Below are 26,518 nucleotides of genomic sequence, written 5' to 3'. Positions count from 1 at the left end.
TGAGTTTGAATAGCCAGGCTAGTTCTTCTTGGATAGCTTCATCCTTAGTTCTACTACTCCCCCAACCTCAGTATTATGTTAAAAAAAATAAAAAAATAAAAAAATAAAAAAAAGCCCCCCTCTGGCTAGATGACGGCTTTCACTATCTGGCCGAGTACTCATTTTCTTCTCATTTCTTTCCTCTGTACAAACTCTGTACATTCACATATAAATAAATGTAGTGTGGCATAGCCTCCCGTTTAATCAAAAAAAAAAAAAGTTATTGGCAGGCAGACTGAATCTGATTCATGTTACCGACCAAGACAACGTCCAAGCAGTAATATTGATCAATGGAGAAAACAAGGGGGAACTATAGTCAGTACAAGCCAACTCCAACAAAGGAGTGGGAAAATCGCACCACCAGAACCCAGCGCTAGAAGCTGAATCCTCTCTGGAGAGCCAATCAGCTGGTTGATAGCTGCCTGTTTTGAACTTGATATGGTTTTTCCCTGTTGCAGTACATGTAGAGAAGCCTCCAAAAAAACCCAAGAAGTCTTCATTTTCTAATGGTAGGTAGGTGATGTCATGGCTTCAAATTCTGGCAATGCCACATGCAATTAATGCTTTCACGGTTGAAGTCGAAGAGTCTTTACAAAATAGCTGCTTCATAATCAAGGCAAATAATGGCCAGTCATGTTGGTTATGGCTGCTGATAAAATGTGAGTCGTTCCTTACAAATGCACTCATTTGCAAGCACATCAATTCGGTATGTGTGAACAAAACCAGGCAGTTTTTTCAGACAACCTGGAAAGCTCTGAGATTTCAACCTAAGAATCCAGACACTCCAGCCTGACCTATGATCTGTGGGTAGGTTTATATCCCAAGTTCAATTATCTTCAAATGGAATCTACATACAGGACAAAATAGCATCAAAAGCAAGGATACAGGGATGTTAAGTCTGCAGTTGGCAAACATTCAAACAATGATGCTAGTATAATTTAGAAACACAGCTAAATGGAATTCAGGTCATGTCATCATCAATTTCTGAGACTGGTAAAGAATAATGCGCTTTATTCTTAATCACTGTTTACATTATTCACAATAGTGAAATATGCAAATTGGATGTTGCATACACCGCGAGCAACAGATCTCCCAGTGATTCTTTTTCCTTGTGAAATCTACCACACATTTGTCTATGTTACAGAGTCTTAGCCACTTCTTGCAGCATCTTCCATTCCATCAAGCTGAAAATATTTCAGCAACATGGAGAGACAGAGGACTTCACCTGTATGCACTGAACAACCAGTGCAATATTTTTACATGCTTAGCATATGGCTGCTTCTCTGTTGCCGAATGCTCCACTTGACAACCAATTTGATGATTATGAAATCTCAATAAACTTGAATCACACGCAACCTTGTCAACCATAGCTTTAGCAACATTAAGGAATGCAGAGATGTTCCCATTTGATGACTACGAAATCTCGAGAAACTTGAATCACACGCAACCTTGGTCAATCATAGCCTGACCAAGATTAAGGAATGCAAAGATGTTTCCCCCATGCACCAAAGCTCTGCAACAAAACTAGAAACTCAGTATGAACTTTGAGAAGCAGGAGCTGAATATGAACCATCTACAATTTGCAGAACAACTGTTGTCCAACATAAAACCAGCAAAAATGCTAAAAGGACGAAACACCATTAACATTACAGGTGCTGTAAATTTACATGATGAAAATCATAAATTCCGCAATAATCTGGACAAGATCTGCTAACAACCACATATAGAAAAAAAATTGCAGCTTCCATACAATTATTGCGATATGTTTTTGATTTTTAACTATTTCTAGCTATCCAAAGCAAATAGCTTAGTGTAAATTTACAGAATATGTTCTATTAATGAGTGAGACCCATCAAAGAAAGCGCCATAATTACCCCCAGAGGCCAAATTTTATAGCACCACCGAGTGACAGAGTCAGTGATCAGGTATTTAAAAAATGAAGCAGGTAGTCAGTACAAATCATGAACCATCCACATCTTAAGACGTTAGTCAGAAGACTTACTCTGGGCTATCTTTTTGAAATCCATAATCGGCTGCAGCTTTAAGCGATCTGTCATACGTCTGCTTCATTGTGTCCTGTAATCAATTACAAGGGTCAGAACACGATAAGATGTGCGATTACAAAGACAAAAATCAAAAGCTCATTCCAGCAAATATTATACAAGTTTATTGCCTCTACATGATGATCTGCAAAGCCACTCAAGTGGTCTTGAACTGATGAATGCTTAAAGCTGAAAGGTCTGAGATATGGGATTTTAAAATAACTTCCAGCATGGGATGTAACTGAAGCATTAAGATACTCATTCATGTTATGGCAGCGTAATCATGATTTCAACATACAATTATAAATTCCACAGAGTAATAAATGGATAGGCACATGAAAAGATTGGGGTAGAATTAATGAGTACGATACAGATCAAAGTTTCAAATACCACTGGAATGAGACGACATGAACGGCATCATACTGTCCCGGCAGTTTTCTAGCACCAATACGCGGTGTCAGTATGGGACACTCTCATTCCATGTGTTGGTACCTGTGCCGACTGTTTTAGCAAAACAACTAGTATGAGGTTGATTAAGATAGTGTACTTTGGGCAATATTACCTCTGAAGAAAAGTTTTTTTTTTTTTTGTTTGTGTGTGGGGGGGGGGGGGTAAGGCAGTGGTTGACTAAAGGTTTTCAACCAAAATTGTGACATTGTACAAGGCCAAATTGTATTGATGTAGAAGCATCCAAGAAGTTTGCTTAATTAGCTACCTTTAATGTTTGCTTCTGATTTGTTTAGTTCATGGTTAGTAATTATGTATCAAGTTATATTAAGTAGTCACATGACTAGCATGTGACTTTTGATGAGTTTGGATGGCTAAGATTAGATGGGGTTATTTATCATCAAGGGCTGAGATTAGAGAGCTGTTGTAGCCCTAGTATAAATAGTCTTTAGATTCAAATTAAGCAGTTGTCTTATTCTTCCAGAAGTTAATGGTTAGCAAATCCTAAAATCCATTATTCTAATCTTGTTTCAAGCTTAGTGAATTTTAGCCCCTATTTTGCTGCCTACTTGCTGTTTTTTTTTTTAATTCCAGCATATGTCAAAGTGGTATCAATGCAAAAGGATCCTAACGTTACATTAGGATTTTGTTTATGAGCCATGGTTGGATGTGGTAGAGGCTGTGGAAGGGGAAATGGGAATTCAAGCCTAGCAAACAGAATTGGCTGAGATGCAGCGCATGATTGAAGATTTATCGCGGGCTGCACAAGCTTTACTGCAGCAGGAATATGTGCGAACCCATATGGAGAATCCGGAAGGCGATCACAATACCTTGGACATGCCAGAAGGTGGTCTTGAGGATGAAACTGACGATGAAGAAGCCCTTTCATGATACTGGACACGTACATCATGCAATATGAGGTGAATTGGAAGAGCGGTTAGTACATGCCCTCGATTTAAATAGTGGTGGAATCAAGATCAAAGTTGCTGATTTTCTGGGAAAGTTGCATGCAGAAGATTATATAGATTGGGAAGCTAGCCTGGAGAATTATTTTGGATGGAAATCATTGGCAAAAAATAGGAAGGTGTTGTTTGTTAAGCTTACATTGAGGGCACTGCACTTAAATGGTGGAAGAGAGTTGAAAAGCAGGGTGCAAGACAAGGCAAGCCAAAAATCCACACTTGGGAACACATGAAAGCGAAGATGCAGATGCAATTTTTGCCAGATGATTATGCAATGGAATTTCACTTATTGAAGCAAAATAATATGGCAGTAGAGGAATATACTTCAAAGTTCAATAAACTTTCTAGTAGGATTGGCTTAAATGAGACTAATGAACAAATGACTTTCCACTACCTTGCTGATTTGAATCAATCTGTTAGAAATGAGATGGGAGTTGTCTGTTTATTTAATCTTGAAGATGCTTGACAATATGCTTTAATGACTGAAAAAAGAGTGTGGAGTTACGGTGCAAGACTAATGTCTGGTAGGGCTGATGGTAGCTTACAAGGTGATACAAATGCTATTCGCGGCTCTCGAAATGATCAAACAGCCCAGTGGAGTGGTTGGGGGCTGTCATAACCAACAAAGCAAGTAGGGGAAGCATAGCAAATATTGATAGGAGTGATAAGAGAAAGAATGTTGTGCAATACGGAGCACAAAATAGTTCTAGATCTCATGCTTTTAAAGTGGGCAGCAGATCACAAATCCGGTGCTTTCCTTTTGGTGCAAAGGGACACAACTCTTATGCCTGTCCGCAACGGGGGGTGAACCTAGCAGAGTTTAAAGAAGTAGAGGAGACTCTAAAGCCTGTTTATGATGAATATATTGATGAGAATAAGAAGCTGATCTTTATCCAGTTCAAGGAGAGTCTTTGATGATCAAAGGATGATGATAGCGAGTGTGAGGCCTGGTCCACCGGCCGGCCCGCACTTGGATTTGGGCATGTGGGCCGGCCCAAGAGGCCCGCCCAGCCCTTCACGTGCTACGCACGTGATGAAATAGGAGAGCAGGACTCCGACTGGGAGGCTCCTTCCCCATTTTCGATTGCGATTAGAATAGATAAAATTTCAAGCCTAATCGAACACCGAAAGCTCGGAATTTTGCTTATATAAGACTTCCCATCCTTCCTCTATGAGATCCATCAAAAAATAAGGATTGTTTGCTCTCGATCTTAAGCCATCTTCCTAAGGGTCTTCCTCTATTTTCCACCGGAAAAGATCACCGGAGAGCCTCACCGCACCTAGGTACAAGCTCTCCATCTTCTCCTTTTCATTCCTTTGTGATTTGGGCTCTCGCTCCCAATGTCCGCTGTACCGACCATACCGACGTACCGGTGGGCACCGGTACCGGTATGGTACGGTACCGAACCGGTACGGTACCGGTTTGGCTGGTTTGGGCCAAAAGCCAAAAAAAATTAATGTTGGTACGAGCCGGTCGGTACGGGCCGGTACCGACCGGTACGGGTTGCGAATAGTTGAAATCGAAAAAATATAGCTGTACCGTACCGATTCCGTCTGGTACCGGTACGTATCGGCCCGCACCGACCCGTACCGATCGGTACGGCAGACCATACTCGCTCCCATGGTTGAGTCAGCAATCGCCGGAGTCCTTTCTGAAATAGAGCAACTTTGTTTCTATTTTCTTCCATCGAGTTTTGGCACCGCCAGCCATTGGGTTTGGCTGAAATTGTGGCCATCGGAGGTTACCGTCGGGTGGGCCATTGCAGCTGCCACCTATTGCCGGCAAAGGGGAAGGAAGAAGGGAGACGAGAAGGATTCTTCCCTCTTTCCTATTTTCTCTCTTTCTCTCTATCCTCTCTCCACTTTCTCTCTCTAGAATGTCTAAGGATCCCAGACTCGGGTCATGTCGACCTGATCTACGAATCCGAGTTGATTCCTATAAAAGGCCATAAACAATCCTAGTGTTTGGGTCGCCTACTAAACCGATCATCCCGACCCTGTTGAATGTTCTTAAAACCTTCATTGATAAACCATATTGATTAACTTTAGGCTTGATCGAGTCCATGCCCTATGATTTATCGATCGAATTGCTCAAGCCTGACCCACCCGGAATCGCCGAACGCTATCATCCAGCTAATCTTTCATATTTTTTATTATTCGATTAAAACCGTCAAACAGAAATTAATTTCGCTTTTCATATTTTTAATAGAGTTAACTGAATTGTCCGGTGAAGTTTGACGGTCTAAGACGAAAGAGATAAGTAAATCTTATACTCTTTACTAGTTTTTGAACTTGTAAGTTGATCTTGCACTCCTTATTATTTTCAAATGATCATGTTTTCCATGCATAAAATTTGCTTATAGAAATATCATGTTTTTTCTTAAAGTATGAATCAACATGTGTTATGAAAATCATGCTTTATTATAAAAAATAGTTTCATAAATATTTTGATGAAAATAATTTTGTTATAAAATATATAAATCTAATCATGCCATTTGGTGCTTTTCGTCTATTTATATGTATGTTTTAAAAAAAAGATATAAATTTTCTAAAGGCTCTCAGATTGTTATGATCGCCTCTAAAAATAAGAGCCAATCGATATTCTGGAGCTAGTATCCAATGAAAACAGCCCTTTGCCTACGGATTAAAGTTGGTAACGAAAATGAACTATAATATCTTATCGATTACGAAGATAGCCCTGTCACGGGCTATAGCAACCATAGCATGAATATCTGTGAGCAATATTTTGATCCATGATAGGATTACATGACATGAATGATTTACGAATTTATTTGCAATATAAACTTGGTACTATGTTTATGAAAGATGGATGATTTGTTCATGCATGATTTGTTTTATGACTTGTTCTTAAATACTGTATTATGAAATGCTTATTTTGGATTATCCATTATTTTACTTAAATAATGCATTGACATAAAAAAACTAATGCTTAATCCGGTAAGATAGTGAAAGGTTTACTTACTGAGCTATATCGCTCATATACCTCTATTTTTCTCTCTCTAGATGAATGATATAGAAACGAAGGATGGTCCAGGCTTGGAGTTCATGCTAGCAAGCTTGGCGATCTATATAGCAAAGTAGAACTTCATTTATTAGACTTTTATTTAATGGACCAATACTGGTTTTATGTAGTCTATATAGCTTGGATTTAGATGCTTTAAACCAATATTGGTTTTATTTAATGGATGATGAAATTTGACTTTTAGTTATTATATTTTGCTTGTGATGGATTTAAAAGTTAAATGCAATATTGACTTCGGGTTATCGTGGGTTGTACCCCTCGGTAGCACGGCCATGTCATGATCCGGATTTGGGGCGTGACAGTGAGGATCAAAGAGAAGGGGGGATTGATGGTGGCATAGCATTTTCCAAACACGTTTTCCTTATGGTGGCAAGTTGTGTCATCTAATTATCAATAGGGGAAGCATGGAGATTGTTATTTCAAAAGAAGCAATAGAAAAGTTGAAGTTGCCTACTGAGAAGCATCTTCATACTTACAAAATCAGGTGGCTTAAAAAGGGAAATGAGATACTGGTTACATCTTGATGCTTGGTCAAATTTACTTGGGTGATGATCTGGATAATGAAGCTTTATGTGATATTATGCCAATAGATGTTGGTCATATTCTTTTGGGCAAACCGTAGTTATATAATCATAACATGGATCATCGTACTCAGCCAAATACTTATTCATTTTATGAAGGTAATGAGAAGCATACCTCTTAAGGATGAAGTTATAAAAGAAGCTGCTCGTTCTTCTATGGCAGCAAGGTTAATGGAATCCGTTGAAAAATTTGAAGCTGAGTAGAGAAATAGGAGTTATGGATGCTTTGATAAGCAAATTGGTTAAGGATGACTAGATTGGAGAATCACATGAACATCCTGTTGAAATTCATCACTAGTTAAAAGAATTTGAGGAGTTGGTTAGTGATGATTTGCTATAGGATTTACTGCCAATGAGAAGCATCTGATATGCCATTGATTTGGTTCCAGGAGCATCTCTACTGGCTTATCGAATGTCGCCTATGCAATGAGCTGAGATGCAATGATAGGTTAACGAGTTGCCTGCTAAAGGGTGGGTACGTGAAAGCAAAAGCCTATATGTTTATCCAACCTTACTCACTCCTAAAAAGGATGGTTCTTGAAGGATATGCGTGGACAGCCATACTATTAACAAAGTCACTGTCAAGTACCGATTTCTCATTCCTCGCCAAGAAGACATGCTTGATCTGTTGGCTGGCTCGAGAGTATTTTCTAAGATTGATTTGAAAAGTGATCATCACCAAATCAGGAGTGGGGATGAATGGAAGACTACATTCAAAATGCCGCATAGGCTCTACAAGTAGTTAGTGATGCCTTTCGGCCTTTTTAAAGCATCGAGCACATTTACGAGGGTTAGTATTGAGGTACTAGAACCTTTCTTGAAATCATTGTTGTTGTTTATTTTGATGACATTTTAATTGATTGTCAAACCAAAGAGGAGCATTTGATTCAGCTGTGCTAAGTTTTAGAGGTCCGTAGGGAGAAGCACTTTATGAACTTAAAGAAAGGCTCTTTTTTGTGCAATGAAGTTATATTTCTGGGATTTATTGTTTCAACAGATGGACTGATACCAGACGCTAGTAAAGTGCATGCTATTATGGAATGGCCAACTCCTCAATCAATCAAAAAAGTTCGAAGTTTTCACAGGTTAGCCTCATTTTAAAAGAGGTTCATAAAGAATTTCAACTCCATTATGAGTCCTACAATTGAATGTTTGAAGAAGAACTATTTTGAGTGGTCAAATTCTGCACAAAGGGCCCTTGAATAGATCAGAACTTCAATGACAAAACCACCAGTTCTTGCACCAACAGATTTTGAGAAGTTGATCATTGTGGAGTGTGATGCATTGCATGTGAGAATTGGGGCTGTTCTCAGCCAAGATGGAAGGCCAGTTGAATTTTTCAGTGAGAAGTTATCTGATTCTAAACAACGGTACTCTACCTTTGACTAAGAGTTTTTTTCTCTTTGGTGCGGGCTATTCATCATTGGTAGCATTATTTGGCTTATTGAGAGTTGTCGCCTATTCGGATCATCAGGCACTGTGGTATTTGATTTCTAAGAAGCAGCTTAATGAATGTCATGCTAAGTGGAGTTCTTTCCTTGATGAGTTCAATTTTTCACTAAAGTACAAAACAAAGAGTCGAATATAGAGGTGGATATACCGAGGAGGTGATCTTTACTTCTAACAGTGACGAGTACACAAATTACAGGCTTTGAAGAGATGAAACATCAATATAAAACTGATTCATATTTCTGCCAGATTATAGATGAATTATAAGGACCAGAAAATTAAGAAAAATTGCCGTACAGGTTGCACGATGGTTATTTGTTCATGGGCAATCAATTATGCATTCCAAAGAGGTCTTTTTATAAGCAAATTATTCAAAACTTCATGGTAAAAGCTTGGGAGGATATTTTAGCAGAGACAAGACCAACGTCTGCTGTGCCGGTACTGGGCCTCGTACCAGTTGCCCGGTGGCATGGGTCGGTATGGCCCCATGCCATGTCGTGCCGGTCCAGTACCAACATCGTAGAAGCAGGGGAGAACGAGAGAGAGAGCAGGGGAGAGGGAGAGAGAACGAGAGACCGGCGGAAGCCGGAGAGCCTCCGCACGAAGGTGGAGGCCGGGGAGATGTGGAGGCGGGGCTGCGCCTCTAGTCCCACCAGCAGAAGCCGGGGAGCCTCCGCACGGAGGAGGTGAAAGTGGGGCTCCGCCTCCGGTCTCCTGTTTCATTCGAAACAGGGGCCTGGAGAGGGCTCCTTTTATTTTTGCGGATTGTAAGTTGAAGTCAGCAAACCCATTACCGATTTCACTTATTTTTTTTTAAAATCCACAAAAATAAAAGGGCCCCCTCTAGGCCTCTGTTTCAAACGAAACAGAGGACTGAAGGCGGATCCCCGCCTCCGCGACTCTCCGGCCTCCGCCAGCTGGCTCGACCGGCCTCTTTTCCTTTCTCTCCTTCTCCCTCCCCCGCTCACTCTCTTTTCTTCTTCCCTCCCTCTAGCGATGGCATCTCGGGTTCATTGCCGAAACCATCCCAGTAGGCCGCCGGTACGGCTCGGGACGCCCTGAACCAAGCGGTTCGTAACGGTTCCACCGACCATGAATAAGACATTGGCAATGGAAGTTGATTATTATTATTGGCCGAATATGTACAAAAATATGGACATGCTAGTATGAAGGTGTTTAGCTTGCCGATTTGGCAATGAGAAAGATCAAAATTTTAAGTGAAGTCGGCAAACCCCTTGCCGACTTCACTTAAAATTTTCAAAATAAAAAAAAAGCCCCAACGGATCCCTGTTTCGAACAAGAGTCCGAAGGGCGGAGCCCCCTGCTCCGGCCCTTCGGCACCCCTTTGGGACCCTCCGGAGGCCTCCGGCAGCCCTTCCTCCTTCTTCCTCTCCCTTCCACCCTCTCTCTCTCTCTCTTTTGCTCTCTCCTATTCTCTCTCTCCCACTCCCTTGCCCTCTTTGCTGTGTTGATACAAGCTCGGCACAAGGGTGCACCGAACCGTGTCGCCAGCCGACCGGTATGGGTTTCGGTACCAGCATTGCAAACCTTGAATACAACTTAGAAAATTTTTTAAAAAACCACCCAAAATTCCTATACAAACTCTATTGCATTTCTAAATAGTACACGATATTGTCTACAGACAATAAGCATTTTGAACGACTATACCTTCGAAAGATATTCTCTCCTTCAAATATGATTTTAGTGTTAATATACTATTTGGAGTACAAAATGGTCTAGCATGTGTATTTGTTAATGGCGTTCATCAAGAACATATTCATGAGTATTTATTTTGGGAAAGTTGGTCTTGTAGGTTCACGACTGGAGTCATCTTAAACAACCAACTAGTCACCAAGCAGATCTATCAAACTGCCCTGAACTACCCGCACCAAGGCATAAACTATACAAGTTTGGAATTGGGGTAGCTCCTAGTTCCGGCTTAGTATATATGAGCTAGACCAGTCCATACCATCCGAAACAAGCGAAACCACCCCATCGTGCTTGGTCCGATCCGCACCACCCGATTTTGATGTGCCATAGCTGGAAGTGAGAAAAAAGAGTATCGGAAGGCTGCCGGTACATGATGTGTACAGCATCATACCCAACCACACCTTAATAAACCAACATGACTTATGGTACTGGTTTTCCGAACCTTGGCACCAAGTGTGAAAACAATATGACAAGGTATAGTACTATAATGACTACTCGCCAACATGGACATCTTGACCTACTAGTGTTAGGGTTGTCTGATTGTTCACGTCCATTAATAAGGAACAAATTATGTGGAAGCCTTAGTGACTCTTTCGCTTGAAGGGTTAAGTTGTTAGTGGACTAGCATCAAGCTTCTCGTTGCCCTTCCATGATAGATGGAAAAGGAACATATCCAAGACAACTTAGTGGCTGGTGGCTAAATATTATGGCTGAATACATACATACATACATACATATACAACCTATAACAAAAGCGGGAAACGAATATTCCCTTCCTGATTCTTCATTCTCCGTTCATCCTAACGTGCATTTTCAGTTTGACCTTTTCTTTTCTATTTTTCCCATTTTCGTAGTGTAACCCAATTGTTCGAGTGTGGGCAAAACCAGGTTTCTGGAAAAATGCTTATTATATATAATAATGTTAAAAAATATATATAATTCTTATATTAGACCCAACTCTCCTATTCAAATTCAAGTGACACAAGGTTTTTGGAAAAATATTTATTATACATAATAATGTTAAAAAGATAAATAAACAATTATATTAGCAAAAAATACTGATTAATGTTAAAAATAACTATATTCACAAAAAAATTAGTTTTAATATATTATTTTGTTTATATAAAAATGAAAAATATATTCTATTTACATAAAAATTGAAAATATTTTTTGCTAATATAAATTGCGAAAATGTGAATCAATGGCTATATGCTTTATTTTACATGATGGCCTTTAACAAAATTACAGCTAAATTATAGTAGTTATTAAAATTCGCTTATTGTGTTATGACATAATGACAGACCACTTGAGCCATTACAATGGCTAATATCTTAGACTTTTCATATATTCCAGAAACAATGGCTTTAAATGGATGGATATGATTGCAACATTACATTTTTAGTGAATTTAATAAATATTTTTATTTATTTTTTTATTTTTATATTCGTTGATCATTAATTAAAGAGTTAATATAGACTCATAATTTCATAAACTTACATAATTTTTATTAATATCAGTTTTTATTTTGACCAACACATATCCAAGTGCAAGATGTGCACTTCTATTACTTCTCTGTGTTAAAGAAAAGAATTAACAAGCGCGATATATCTATTACGGGTCAGAATGATGTAACAGGATTATATTAACTATACTTCACAAGGCTTCATTAACATAGTACAAAAGTTTAGATTTAATAAATGACTCAGAATTTTGAAGTTATGTTGTGCATGCATTTATTTTTTTAATTTAATTTTTAATATTAGTTTTAGAAATTATGATATGATCAACTTTATCATTGCAGACATTTTTCACTATGACAAATAATTTATTATGCACATATACGTGAACGAAAATCAAGTGCAAGGAAAATTAATAAAAGATGATTATTTTATTAAGATGCACTATATAACTTCACACACGCGCGCATGGAGAGAAAGCCTAAGTGCTCTACAGCAAGTAAAGCCTGGGCAGACCAAATAAGATCAGGGTGCGTTGGGTGGCCAACTATCAGCTAGGCATTCAGAAACAAAGTTACAGACATTCTTTCACAATCACTCTTTACAGACTGTGAGGTGTCCTGTATCAGTTGGCTAAGTTCTGGCCCGTATGTAGCAAATTCAATTAAGGATTTGCTTGGAGGTTACAAGCAAAAAGCTCTATGGAGATAATCACAAATTGATGGCAAAAAGGCATTTGCTTCTCCGGACAACATGGGATATGCAAACAGTCAGATGCTCAAATGAAGTAAAATATTGCCACAAGATGTAGGTTGGAGGACACTGTTTGTCAGCCATAGACTTCCACGGGGCAAAGTTAGCATGGTGATATAGAGCACATAGTTCATCAAAATACTTAAATAAAAACTACAACTATCACTTTGGAAGGAGAGCAATTCAATTATATGAAAAGGGTAGAAGCTACCTGTAATTTAGTCTCAAACTCCTCAGCTGACCATTGCATCAAATTGTATTCATGATTAAGTTCAAGTTCTCCAACAGCAACCTGCAAGAGAATACAGAAAGGGCAAAGAGATAATATATAGCAGTATATTATCTGCAGAAAAAAAAAACACTTACTTAATACAAATACACTAATCATCAGATTTACCAAGCCCATCTTGATAAATGACCTAATCTTAGCATGTACTTGAGGTCAACATTGTGCAACATTATTATATATGCTACAAAGAATGCAAATTCGTATGTGGCTCCTGATGATTCATAAAGTAACTTGACCTTAAGGCAGTCAAACAAGCAAGCTGTTTGCAAGCATCGAGAAGCTTATACTTGGCTCAAAATTCAGCTTGATATTGGCTCAGTCAACTAAAAAAACAAGTCAAGCTTAAGCCATGATTTTAAGCTTGAAATATAGAAATCCGAATGCGAGCTGTACCTAGCTCAAACTGATAAATAAAATCAATGATTATGCAAAATCTATCAATAAATATATGTTTAACATAAATAAAAAAATAGACATGGCCTGTTTTATTTTGGTCATTGGATCTCGATTTGACAGCTGGCTCTTTTTCGAAGTTTATCCATTAAATGGATATCTCAAGGCTGGGACTAGGAGACCTAAACCATGTGATATGCAACCCTAACTCAGTGCCTCAAATTTCAACTGACGCCCCTCTCTATTTCAGCTTCTTCTTTCCTTTCTCCTCCACTCCCTTCTGAATGTGCTTAGTTTTACTCAAATCACCAGTTAAATCCTAACATGGTTGGTTGTCAGCCAATGCACTCAGGTTCTTGACTGCTCCACACGATCACTCACCAGTCACCACTATCTCGAAGGACAATATCATCAAAGCAGTTCTCGGGATTTGCCTTCATCCCTCATCCTTTCTTCTCTTCTCAAGGTTGACCCACATCCCAAAAGCTGCCAGCATGCCACTGCTTCCTCGTTCTGATTTCAAGGCCTTCTCCCCTTTAGAATCCGGTTCCCATCTCTGAGTCCAGCCGCCACTGCTGCCGGTCATCAACTCCTCTGCCCCTAAACCTGTCTCTAAGCATAAGATTTTGAGCCAAACAAAGATGAGATAGAGCTAGCTTGAATGCAACTAAGTCAAGCTTGAGCTGGGCTTTTCCAGCCTGTACAGAGCTCAACGAAGAGCATGCCAATTATTGAGCCAAGCTCAAGGTGCCCTTAGTTCACTCAGGTTCATTCACACCATTAGTTGAGCATAGTATAAGTTGATAAGAAATTTGCAAATTAGCAAAGCAAAGAGGTGGAAGGGAGAATGGAAGAAAAAAGAAAATTGATCAGATTATGTGGACTAGAAGTGAAAAGAAGATGGTTTACATTGGCAGTGAAAACAAAATTACTAATATTCCATTATGCTGGATAATGAAATTGTTATGGGAACAAATATGGGAGATCTACCACTATTAGGAGTTAGGACACAAATATGCCGAGCCAAGCCAAGCCAAGTAGCAGACAGCTTTAACATGGCATGTTTTACAAAGGAGCTGTTCAAGCTCAGCTTAAGCTCGAGCTGAGCTCAAAGGATACTGTTCAGGCTCAACACTAATAAGATCTAAGCCGAGCTGCACCTCTTGCGGTTTTACAAACTTTTAGTGTTCAGCCCAGCTTGATTATGAGCCTCTCAACCCTGTTTGAGCATACTTCGCTTCTAAACTGCGTTGAGCCCAAAACAATTAATTATCAAGCCAGTCCAGAGCTGCTCATAGGAAGCATGGATTTTTTGCATCCCTAACCACTGTGCTCCTTTCATTTCACATATTTCTGCCATGAAATCTAGTATATTTTTTGAATTAAAATGTCTCATTTTTGGCTTAAACTCTACGCCAGCGCTAGCCACTTCCGTATATTCTAACTATGAGTCCAAACAACAAAATACTGTTCCTATCAGACATGCAACTGGCTCCCATTACTTGGGATTTGATGATGGTAGCTAATGGTTTAGTTATACTTGCTCTGTTAAAAATCATGAATTTGTACAGGAGAAACTTCTGAAATAAATGCTAATCCATAAACTATGAAAGATGTTGGTACAGTTAGCAATACCATTCATCAAAACCTAATAAAAATGAAGATGATAATTGAAACTAGATATCAATTTTCATCAGTCTCACAGAGCAAGAAGCTGGGATCAGGTATGAAAACAAAACCTATTTGGTTATAGCATTGTGAGAGCCTGGAAACAAAAAAAGGGACACAGGTCATATCAAAGAAACAAATAACACATAAATCATTACAATATCTATTCTTTTTTTTTAATCATAAGCAACAAAATGTGCTCTTTCTAAAAAACTGTATAAAATGAAGAGCATCAAAATACATAAAATCGTTATATTATTCTCATGAATGGTGAAAATCTATTGGTAGCAATAAGAGAACCAAGTGCATAGTACATTACCCCACCAGCACTTGCTGCCATTGCTGGAGCAACCAGAACTTTAGCTTTTCTCAGAACATCAATTGCTTGTGGGGTACAGGGCATGTTCGAACCTACTCATCAAAAGGGAGGACTTAATCCACAGCAAGATAAAGAACAAGCTTACTACCACGATATAGGACCTTCAATGACCATTCATACCTTCTATTAGTATGCGACAACCAGAATTAACTAGAGCAACAGCATCAGGTTGGTCTATTTCGTTTTGTGAAGCACAGGGGAATGCAATGTCACAGCGTTCGATCCAGGGCTTTGCATCCTCGACGTACTTAGCCCGTGAATATGATTTCAAATAGTCTCTGTCACATGACATTTAGAAGAAAAAAAATCAACGTCACATTTTCAGCAAAATGACATGGTAGGAAAATGTGAAATACATATGAAAGTAACATGTTCGCACCTCAAACTTCTCTGTTGAGCCTTGATGTCCCTAAGAAGTGAAAATTTGACAAAATCAAATCCTTCTTCATCTAACAGATAGCCCTTTGAATCTGCCAAAAAGCATGAGAATAAAACATTCTGTATGCATTTAATGGTAATAAATCTCCACAAAAATTCTTAAGTTTTTCTAAATTAGTATTCAGAAAAAGAATTAGACAGTATTATCTTCAACCAGACCCTGAGGACTGGGCAAAATTTCACAAAGCAAATTTCTTGTACCATTTCTTATGGAGCCATGGAATATATACCTCAACTTTGTTGCAGGAAAAGACAAGTCATCCGAGACACTATCCAGTCATTGGCTGACATTGGAATTAAAGCTAACATGCCTTTACATTAAGCATAACACAGATTGAGACTTTACAGAAATTATAAGCTGACATGAGCTTCTTCCATTCATTTCTGAAAATCATGAGGGCAAAGATCACAAAAAACCGAAAGGGCCTTTGCACTATTTATGAAATTTGGTGTCTCAGAGAACCTGAGAACACAAAACCGAGATAAGCAAGATGCCAATTACCTAGCACCCTGCAAGAAGTAATTGGATAGGCTTTGGCTTCTACAGTGTCACACATGCTGGCTACAGCTATACCCCATCTAGGCCAAGTTCCAAACTAAACAGAAAATGAAAATGACAGGGAACCAAGATTAACAAAAAAACCAAAGACCGTGTGAATGGTAAACTCCAAGAAGCCAATTGTAAATATTCTAACACTGGGCTTTTCTCGGACTGCCAGTGAGTGTAAGATATTTCTTTATTAGGAAGTCAGGTAACCAACTCAAAAACATGGATCACTAGCCGGAATAGACAATGCCGTAGAGAATACTGCTTTACCATGCACTGTTAATGGGGTTATCAGTTTAGATTGCAAGAAGATATGAAACTACATGAATAACACTTTCTCATGTAAGTGATGTTCACAAGTTGCTTGTAGGTACCTGATATGGTAATTGGGATGGCACCACAGGATAGAAGCTTCTCCAAGACATGCATTGCTATCTTCCCAGCACCACTAACTACACATCTGTGGACAAGAAGATTATAGTGACTACCATAGACCAAATCTAGGACACATGAATACCATTCATGCCTAAAAGAAAACCATTCAATCATTTATGACCACATCAAAGATAAAAGTGATTTTTACAAAATGCTGCTACTTATAAAAAACACTATTAGATCCATGGAAAGAAGGTTTGGATGGTCCGATTACCATTAAATTACTACATTATCTAGATATTCATTGCTATGCTTAGAACCATCGATTGATGAAGTCATTGAAACATGACAGTCAGTGTTGATGGGAAGACAATCAGACATATATTCAGCTCCCCTTGACTGAACTCCAAGATGCACAAAGATTTCATTGATCTGAGGCATAAGATACTGCAAAATACCACTGTATCATTTGTTTACACCTTTTGCATCAATGACATGTAATTTTTAGGGCATTGCTACACAACTCAGACTGGAATGTGATCCAAAGTGCATCTTCCAGGCTCAACCTAATTATCACTGAGTTAGCTTCCTTTACACCAGGAAAAGACGGATCTTAGAAATGGACCCAACCTAAACATGACCCACGCATATTACGTTTGAGTCCACTCCGGTAATTAAAACTTTAAATAAGAGATTTGATTCAACAATGTGTCCCCAAAAACTAATCCACACTTGCAGCGCCAAAAATTTATGAGGGCATTACATCACCGGATCATGCACATTTAATTGGGGCACCACATGTGACAGTAGCAAACAAAGCCTCAGATCAGTTAAAAATATATATTCACCAATCACCACTTCGTTTCACAACATTACGATCACATTTATTAGGATTTAGTGCTTCAACAGAGTCATCCATTACCATGAGAGGCCATACACAAACTAAGGTCTTAAAAATTTCACATTTGTCATATCAGAAGAAGCTCCCCTTATAAGCCAACTGGACCTACAAGTCAAGAGTGAAATGCATAGGCACTTCCACCAAAAGTCACAACAAACAATTCTATCAAAGGAATACTTTATGCAATAGAAAATTTTTGCCTTTAGCTGCCAAGATTATCCAGCAAACTTGTCAAACTACATATAAAACTGAACATTTGGGGGTAGGGTGCTAGGTAGCATAAATTGCTCTGTCTGAAACTTGTGCATACTATGCAAATAGCAAGCTTACCACTATGTGACCAAATACCTTATATTATGTGTATATATTCTGCAATTGCCCGCACTGGCCATGACATGCAGTTGCATCATTATTAGTCCTCTTAAAAGTAATAGTATAATAGGAGTATCAAGGTTTGCATCAGTCTATAAACCAGACTCATAAGCTTCATGGAGCTTTGAGTCAGATTACAAAATCAGCTTAAAAATCTTTTTTATAAAAAAAAAGACTTTGTGCCTCCCTTCAATTACAATATAACCAGATAAAAGTTATTGGCAATATTTTGAACAAGATTTCGAAAAATTCTTAAAAATGACAAGAAAAAAAAAACTAAAACCAAAACCTTCTCAAGAATGTAACCATGCATTATGAGGGCTTCTCAATCAAATAAAAAACTGTGATTCTATTCCATGCTTTTCTAGCTCCTGAAAATGTAAAAAAGGTGAACTAAAAATCACAGTTCAAATGTTCATGACTATGTATAAGAAACTGATGTTGATAACTATCAATTTGAGCAAGATCTCAAAATTAAGAGAAATGCTAAAAGGCCCAAAACCACTTCAATCCTGATTACATATGAACTAACTGATTTGCCATTACAACTAATCTTACTCAAAACATGATTTCTAAAAACCTAAAAGGCAATTTTTAGAAGAATAATAAACTCAAAATAGGATTCTTAAAGATTCTAATCAAAAAAGCTTCTGTGACTAGTAAAGCAACTGACTCTTTAAGATCTTCCTATTTTCCTCTTTTTTACTAGAGATGTCTAGAGCATCTGTATATTCTTTTTGATTGCTAGCAGTTTCAATGAGACCCCAAAACAACGAATATACCTATTAAATGAAGAAACAACAAGGTTGAATAGATGGGAGCATAAGTCAATATGCAATTATTGTTTATATCATTGTCAAAATTATGAACGACTAAAAAGAGAGTGGGGAACGAGATAAAAGAAACAAATCCCAGAGAAAGAATTCGGCTCATGCTAAAAAGTTGGTACTGAGGCTAATGTCTCTTTGCAATCACAAGCAAGAAAATCCTGAAAAAGACAGACAATGTGCAAGGTCTCCATCAATTTAAATACAAAGAAGTATTAGAAAATGAATATGGAGGGTGCAGAGAGAGGAGAGTGTGTAAAGTATATTTTGATGATCTTGAAGTGGCAGAAGTTCTCAATTTGGACCCTTTTCTTCCCTCTTATGAGGTTACTCATACCAAAACTTCACTTACAAATAAAACAATAAAAAAAAGTTTTATGTATATACCTCTCATGAAGTTAATTATACCAAAACTTCACTTGTATAAATTGAAAAAAAGAACCATAATAGAAAGATTTATGTATGTTTGTCTCTGCATGCACAGTCACATGTGCGGGTGTGTGTTATTTCTGTGAACAGGTTTGAGAGATTCAGAAACCTTGATCCTTTGAGTTCCTTATTCATCTCTGCCAGAATAAGTCGTGCAAAGAAAACCTGCGGAAACATTAGGATGTTGAGATTGCTAGCATAAAAAACATATAATATACACTACAGTTGTTGGAAGAGAATTTAGGAACAAACATCAAGCCATAATAAGATACCAGTCCATATCCAGTAGCTTCAGTTCGAAGACTAGAACCTGACCAGAAGATCTTTGGTCCTGTAAAACTTCCCTGCATAAGCATAACAATGGAATCTAAAGACAAGACAGCCAAAAGTACTTCTGAAAGACCACAAAAACACAGACATCAGTTAATCAGGCATTTTATGGGAGAAAAATAAAAGCTCTACAAGAAGTATTAAAAGGTAACACAAGCACAAGTTTACAAAGCTTCAATGTGCATATTTTATTTGTAATACAATGCAATATAGCTATTAAACCAATTAAACATCCATATATCACAGAGTACATCTATTTGGGACTTAAAATTTACATGAATCATGAAATTTTAATGCATCAAAAATACAGTATGCATAAATTAACTAGACTCAGTGAACCTTCCATTTACTCCTGAAGTTTCTTAAATACCTGAAACTGACCAACAATTCGTCTATACTGCCCAAAGAGATATCCCATTTCCCTTGGACCAACACCCATATCTTCTGCAGGAAGATCCTAAAAGGAACATAATAAAAAAACATAAAATGGTGCATTCAGGGAACCATTTGACAAGTTTACCATATGAATCTGCTGACTACTGGATCAATTGAAACAAATAAAACATATTTAAGGCATTTCTATTACCTGATCAGGCCCCAAATATCGATATAGCTCGTTTATAAAGCTTTGACAAAAACGCATTATCTGCCATAATGGCATAAACTTGACAAATCATCCTACAGAGCAAACAATACACACTTAAAAAGAAATCCACACTATATGGGCAATACCTCACTCTCGCTTTTTCCTTTTGGATCAAAATCACTCCCTCCCCCAGAACCTCCAAGTTTATATGGTGATAGAGCATTTTTCATAGTCTGCAGAAAAGCAAAAAGTCAGTAGCAGCTAGATCTCTATACCATGCAAATATGTGGCAGAACAACAATTTCACTTTTCAAGCTGTACTAAACCTTAACGACCATATTGACAACGGCAGCAAAGCCAACCGCCATTATAATTCTATAAATATTTTTGGAGATAACAAAGATGGAAGGACAAAGATATGCAAAACTTCCTAAAGTAATTGTGCTTGCTTTTTGATGCAGCATGAACTGTGAAGGACGACCCTCAGAGTCAAACCCAGAAATTGAAAGGAAACTGGATTGAAGAACCCTTTGCTCAAGAAAAAAGTTCTCTCCAAAGAACTTTTATTAACATGTAATACTCAACCAAGTCTACTTACAATAGACCAACCAGATACAGAAAATCACACTAGAAAGAGGAAAACATATTAAAATTATTTAGGGTTTTTTGCATGAATATTCTTCTAAAAATTCATATTTATTTTTGTAACCTCATAAAACACTGTTTTTGCACAAATGCCCCTAATATAATGGTTCTTCTAACACCATTAATAAAAACCATATTTATTTTAATTAAAAATACAATAGAATTTTGAAATTATTTTTTTGTCCTCCATCGCGATCGCATTATAAATGTTGCTTTTTGCATATCTACCCCTTAATGATATTTTAGTCATTTTAATTTGAACCATTAATTTTTTAACGGTGTTAGATGATGTGGGTACATATGCAAAAATAAGGATAAAAAAATGGTAAAATAGCAAAACAAGTGTTTTACGAGGGGTATATATGCAAATATCAATTTTCGGAGGGTATTCATGCAAAATTCGATATTTAGGCTCATTCATGCAAAAAACCCAATTATTTAACCCAAAACATAAAAGCCCAATGGAAGTCAGTGATGTCCCTAATGGAAAATTTGCTAGAAAATCAGGCAAAAACCATTGTATCCCGCTTGCATGCATGCTCATTCATGGATCAGAAATAAAATTCAAAAATTTGATTGTCAAAATCTTTGTCTGCAAATCCACTAGCTCCTCAAAGCTTGGACCGTCCAGCTGATCAAAATATCTGCTGGTTGTACTCTGCACTGCATGACATTTAGTAGGCTCACTCCATCCAATCAAAAGGAAAAAAAAAGGTCTGCTGTACATGAAGGGAGAAGGTATAAATGATGTTGATAACTTTCTTAACCGAAGGTGAGGATAAAGAGTGGGTTTTCTGAATCCTTCTCCAATGTACGGGTCTTTCACAACCACTTCTTTTTGCAAGGGGAGAGCGAGGTCTATTGCAAACAGAATACTTATCCATATACAAGGATTTGAAGGTGATGGCAGACAAGAAGGTAAAGCAGAATCTGCAAGGTGGGAAAAGGAGTGAAAATAAGCTGTCCCTGCCTCGGGAAGAAAATGCATATCAAAAAGGATGCAGGTCTCTTTAAGCTCTTACATACTCCTCAGATATAATTCTCAAATGATCCAATAAGCTCCTCAAGTTGAAGCTCAAACTTTAAATGGAGGTAAAAATAATGCAAAATAATATAAAATAATGTAACATTATTTCAGATTTCTTGTTAGAACCTTCTTTCTGTCCTTCCAAATTTTCCACCTTAGGGCTCAATCAATTGACCTTAAGCTTGGATTTTGGGGGCCTGAGCGATTCCAAGTCCTTTTAGGATAACAAAACTGAAAGCCTGGCAGGCTTGGCCCTGTTCTAGGCTTCTATCACAGCTCAATTTATATGCTACTCATATTTACTACACTTAAAAAAACTAATGCACTGAAAGATCTTAGCTTATTGGTGGATTTAGATTAGTGTAGATTGTAGAACTTGAGTTACATACGCTATACATGACTTACTCTTAAGACATGAAGTCTAAGGTAAGCCAGACATCATAAATACTGAGCTGGTCAAGCTTAACCATAATAAATAATTGTTAATGTTCTTAATTTTAATTTTTCAAATTTTTGCTTTAGCTGTTTCAACATATTTCAACATAGACGACCACAGGGAAATAAATGTCAAATTTCAATATGAGATTTGCTAAAAATTTTAGACAAAGCAATATAAAATCCTAATCAAGCCAAGCTGGAGCACAAGTCTAGTACATGCCAAAAGCAACTGAAAGTCCATTTGTATTTTTCAAAGCCTGAACCAAGATACGTCCTAACCGAGCTGGCATATCATCATATCATTGACACTCCTACATACTCAATTATAGGAGGAACCAACTGAAGAATCAGATATTTTCTACCAACTCGGATCTACCTAATGTATCAGTCAACTGATCAGTGAAGCTAAAGCACTAGCAGCAACAATATTTAGCAGAATATCAACAACTAGGATAAGATAGAAACTTTTAAGCTATAAAAAATACCTGCTCAAACCCGAGAAACTTGGCAATGCTTAGGTTCATGGATGGATGAAAACGAAGGCCACCCCTGCACGGACCCAGCACCTGGCTGAATTGCACACGGAAGCCTCGGTTCACATGCGTCTCTCCTTTGTCATCAACCCATGGCACTCTGAAGACTATTGCTCGCTCAGGTTCTAACAAGCGCTCCAAGATGTGAACATACCTGAAAAAGTAAAGGGAATATTTTTTTGTAACTTTAAGATATTATATATTATAAAACCTTTTAACTCAAAGAGGAAGTCTTATATAGGAACTGATTATCTTATTCTTCTACACTGGTGACTTATATTTGAAAAAGGAACTTACTGAGAGTTCTTCGCCAACACAGGTTCTAGAGAATGAACCACCTCTTGCACAGACTGTATAAACTCAACTTCATGAGGATCCCTTCTCAATACAGATTCAAGAATCGACCCAGCACTCTTCGACATTAAGGCTGTTTTCATGGCACAGTAAAAACAACAAACTACAATTTAGTATGGCATAAGGACAAAGTCGGCCATTTCAGTTTATTTAATAAAGTAGCATCTAGCTCTGATGTTGACTAAATTTATGTGAAAGTTTTCCATGTTAACTCCTCGATTATTATCGGACAGATAATCTTTCAGTCATTGTATTATGAAGACGATAATCTGCAGTGTTGAGAAGATAAGAAACCTGAAATCTCTTTTCAATATATCTCGTAGAGCGTTACAATAGAACAAAAACTGGATATGACTCAATAACTTCATAAAGCTTTGAATTAAAAGCAAATATTGGATGTGTTCTTCCAAAATGAAGAGAATATACAGCAACAGAGAAGGGGGGAAATCAAACATTAAGACATAAGCAAAGATGTACAAAGAACTTACAACTCATTCTGCAGACTAGCCAAGTATTTGCACAAAGAACTTCAAATTTTTCACATGCTAAGAAAAGTAGTGCAACATCCCAGAGTACATGTATGGTTCACATGATGAATACCAAAATTGAAGGGTCCTTAGCTTTGAATATAGATAAACAGTGTAAAATGGGAAAGGGAAAGAAAAGGGCCATGTTGTTGAAACATTGGGTAAGGTGTCAGCTTATTCAGGTGAACATACTTTTTTTCCCCATAATAGAGGATAAAAAATCATGGCCATATTGCATAAACTAATTTCCAACATATTCCTAACACATTTATGTTAATGTATTCCTAACACATTTATGTTAATGTAAACCGTTTGTCGGTCTTGCAGTGATGAAAATAGGTTAGTATTCCATGTTAAGTTGGAGCACTATTTTTACAGTCTAAGAGGAAAGAGATTTAGCTACAAAAACATAGGCAGTTATGAACATATACTTATGGGGAAGATGGGAAGTGGTGTCATGATATTTAGGAAGTGAAAAGAGGACGAGCTAACCTTAACATGTAAGACTAAACAATACATGGGAAAGCAAGAGATTCCATGTGAGGTTTGGAGTAACGAAGCTACTAAATTTATATTTTGAGAAAACATTGTCCCAAAAAGAAGTTGCCTCCGTGTGACTCGTATCATATAGTGTAGCCTTTGATCCAGGTGCAGAATTTGGAAGGGCGAGAACAGGAATATGGTGTAAGAACCTGATAAGGACTTTGAATAATATGAAAATCAAGAAAGTGAGCAATTTCCCTTGACACTGGACTGGTGAGATTGGAAAGCTCGATGAAGAAACAGGAAAATGTTCTTTACATATCTTATTGCGTCACTGCTGGATTTTTTTTTTCCTATCTGTGACCAGATTGTGACTGATTTACTAAGGGTTATGAAATTTATTTTCTACAAGTGTTCGAGCATTAATTTGTATTGCTATCTTTCATCAAAATTAAGCTTGCGGCTATGACAGACCAGTTAAAAGCACACAAAATTGGTTAGAAAATTTCTACTGTGTGACTGAGAGGAATCATCCCTCACCTGCTTCCATTATACATGGAGCATTTAGCGTCCTAAGCTTCAAAGAGTTATTAAATGAAAAAATAAGCCTGTTAATTAGTACTAAAAATTTAGGGCATTAGCCAAGTAAACTGTTTGTTTATCCATTAGGTGAATATAAGCCTGTTATTGAGTAATATATAACTTAAAAAAAAAAACAATACAGATGTAATCTATCTGTAACTATAACCTGCAGAGGCACTGCAACAACAAGAATGAGTATAAAAATAGGGGCATAAATAGGGGGGGAAAAAAGTATAGCGACCTTTTACATAGACAGGCCTCTCAATAGCAGTCAGACCCTTGTCCTTGGATGCCATTTGAAGCCGAAGAGCCTCCTTGTGGAGCAAGCTATTATTATGTTCTTCCAACGCACTCATCTGCATATTTCTACTCCCCTCATTCCCATATGGATTCCTCCTATGCTTCCTCCCATACTCTCTACAAACAGAACAAAATATTCTACTCGTGCCATCAATGGAATCTACATAAGCCCATTTGTAGGTGTCCGCCCACTCCTCCCTCCACTTTTTCACCACCTTCTTCTTCCTCTTTGCCTGCGGCAGCTTCACAAGGTCCTGCTGTTCTTCATTATGAGCCTGAGAGGCCAGAAGAAGCTGCTTGTGATCTTCTTGCTCCTCTGGAGCAACAGATTCTTGCGTGGGTACGCCCACTAGAGTGGTGCTGGAAAATGAAGGGTCATCATCACCAGGCCCTATCTCTAAATCAATTTCCTCACCTATTCCTCTCACCACCAGGTGATGGCGCTGGGCCTGGCGAAGGAGATTGATCTCATCCATTGTGGAGTTCATCTCTCCACCCCTCCCCGACGCCAGCATTCAGTCTTAACAAATTCACCCACGCAAGAGATCAATGGCCCTAATATCCTCGCAACCAAATAATTTATAGCTCTGATAATATTCCTGAATAAGTTAGATCAAGTATTCAAGAATGCAATAAATAAATAACAAAATTCGGTCTTCATGACGCCCACTTCTTCTCCCTCCTTGTATCCGCACAAACCTAGGTTTACTGATTCTGTTCCAGAGGTGAAACATTTGTAAACTTAGAAAAATGAACGGGAAAAACAAATTGATTGCAAGCAAAAGAATTCAGTCTATGAAACAAGAACGAATCTTGAGAGCAATTCCTATTTTCGATACACAGACGAAGTAGAACTACGTTTTTCTCGGTTCAAGTCGAAAGAATGGATCGAAATTACCGCTCCTTGGAGCCAAGAACCCACCATAAACCCTCGTTCGATCGTCACATCCCAAGAAACCCGAAATCCTTCGAACCCAAGTTCTCTAGAGACTGACGGTGCTAAAGATTTCCACCAAAGCAGAAGCCAGTAATCACTCAAGAAAACCTAGAAGCAAGAATCAAACGATGAAATCGGAAAATAATGCGAGAATTTGGGAACGGGTCTGGGTCGAAATCGTGGGAGAGGGGAAATACGTACCTTCTTGGAATTCAAATACGAGAGAGGGGAGAAGGGTACTTGGAACTGGGGTTTTCATCGATTGCGCCAATAGGCTCCCCAAAACTCCTCTCCGCGATGCCGCCCTCGGATGAGGCTTCTCTACCCCCTACGGTCGGGTGCTGGGTCGTGACCCATACGCAATTAATTCTCTCATAGTATCTTTTCTAAACCGACCGCTTAAAAAATATACGCGATATTTATTATCTGTGCGGATGCTCTGTCTAGAGCATTGCGTCAGGCGGTGATCGCCCAGCCAGCGGTTGATGCCCCCCCGATTTCCCATTTATTGTTTGCTGATGATTGTTTGCTGTTAGTCCGGGCGTCGCGGCAGGACACCCGGGTTATTGCCAGGATTCTCCGAGATTATTGTGATGCATCTGGTCAGCGGGTAAATTTTTCGAAGTCAGCAGTTTGTTTCAGTCCGAAGACCAAGCGGACGGCGAGGCTTTCCAT

The 26,518-nt window shown here is 38.2% G+C and overlaps 1 protein-coding gene across 4 annotated transcripts; it reads right to left on the bottom strand.

Annotated features, from left to right (window-relative positions):
- Positions 1–1,008: 1,008 nt before the first annotated feature.
- On the bottom strand, positions 1,009–26,222 carry LOC103712938 (NADP-specific glutamate dehydrogenase). Of its 4 annotated transcripts, XM_008799652.3 has the most exons (18): positions 26,045–26,220; positions 25,805–25,951; positions 25,322–25,620; positions 24,848–25,181; positions 22,958–23,087; positions 22,613–22,814; positions 20,164–20,250; positions 20,018–20,077; positions 19,802–19,888; positions 19,374–19,445; positions 19,211–19,266; positions 16,572–16,657; positions 15,592–15,682; positions 15,333–15,490; positions 15,153–15,244; positions 12,695–12,775; positions 2,042–2,115; positions 1,009–1,552 (listed from the first exon to the last, which is right to left on the bottom strand). In XM_008799652.3, exons 4-18 carry the CDS (start codon positions 24,966–24,968, stop codon positions 1,477–1,479), a joined length of 1,473 nt encoding a protein of 490 aa, XP_008797874.1. In that variant the 5' UTR covers positions 24,969–25,181; positions 25,322–25,620; positions 25,805–25,951; positions 26,045–26,220; the 3' UTR covers positions 1,009–1,476. The 4 variants fall into 4 exon arrangements, with proteins under 4 accessions (XP_008797874.1, XP_008797873.2, XP_026662683.2 ...); XM_008799651.3 differs by having other exon boundaries at positions 24,848–25,620; positions 26,045–26,222; XM_026806882.2 differs by having other exon boundaries at positions 24,848–25,620; positions 25,829–25,951; positions 26,045–26,222.
- Positions 26,223–26,518: the final 296 nt, after the last annotated feature.

This window comes from Phoenix dactylifera, chromosome 4, assembly GCF_009389715.1.
Source record: "Phoenix dactylifera cultivar Barhee BC4 chromosome 4, palm_55x_up_171113_PBpolish2nd_filt_p, whole genome shotgun sequence".
In the NCBI taxonomy this organism is placed as follows: Eukaryota; Viridiplantae; Streptophyta; class Magnoliopsida; order Arecales; family Arecaceae; genus Phoenix; species Phoenix dactylifera.
Note: the sequence above shows the minus strand (reverse complement) of the source record. Positions and strands in the feature narration are given on the sequence as shown.

Excerpts from the sequence above, each read along its gene's own strand:
- LOC103712938 (XM_017844250.3), bottom strand. The coding sequence starts at position 25,421 with ATGCTGGCGTCGGGGAGGGGTGGAGAGATGAACTCCACAATGGATGAG. Across the intron at positions 23,088-24,847 it reads GAGGCCTGTCTATGTAAAAG|CCTTAATGTCGAAGAGTGCT; the intron begins GTCGCTATACTT and ends CCATGAAAACAG. Across the intron at positions 15,491-15,591 it reads GCTCAACAGAGAAGTTTGAG|AGACTATTTGAAATCATATT; the intron begins GTGCGAACATGT and ends GTCATGTGACAG.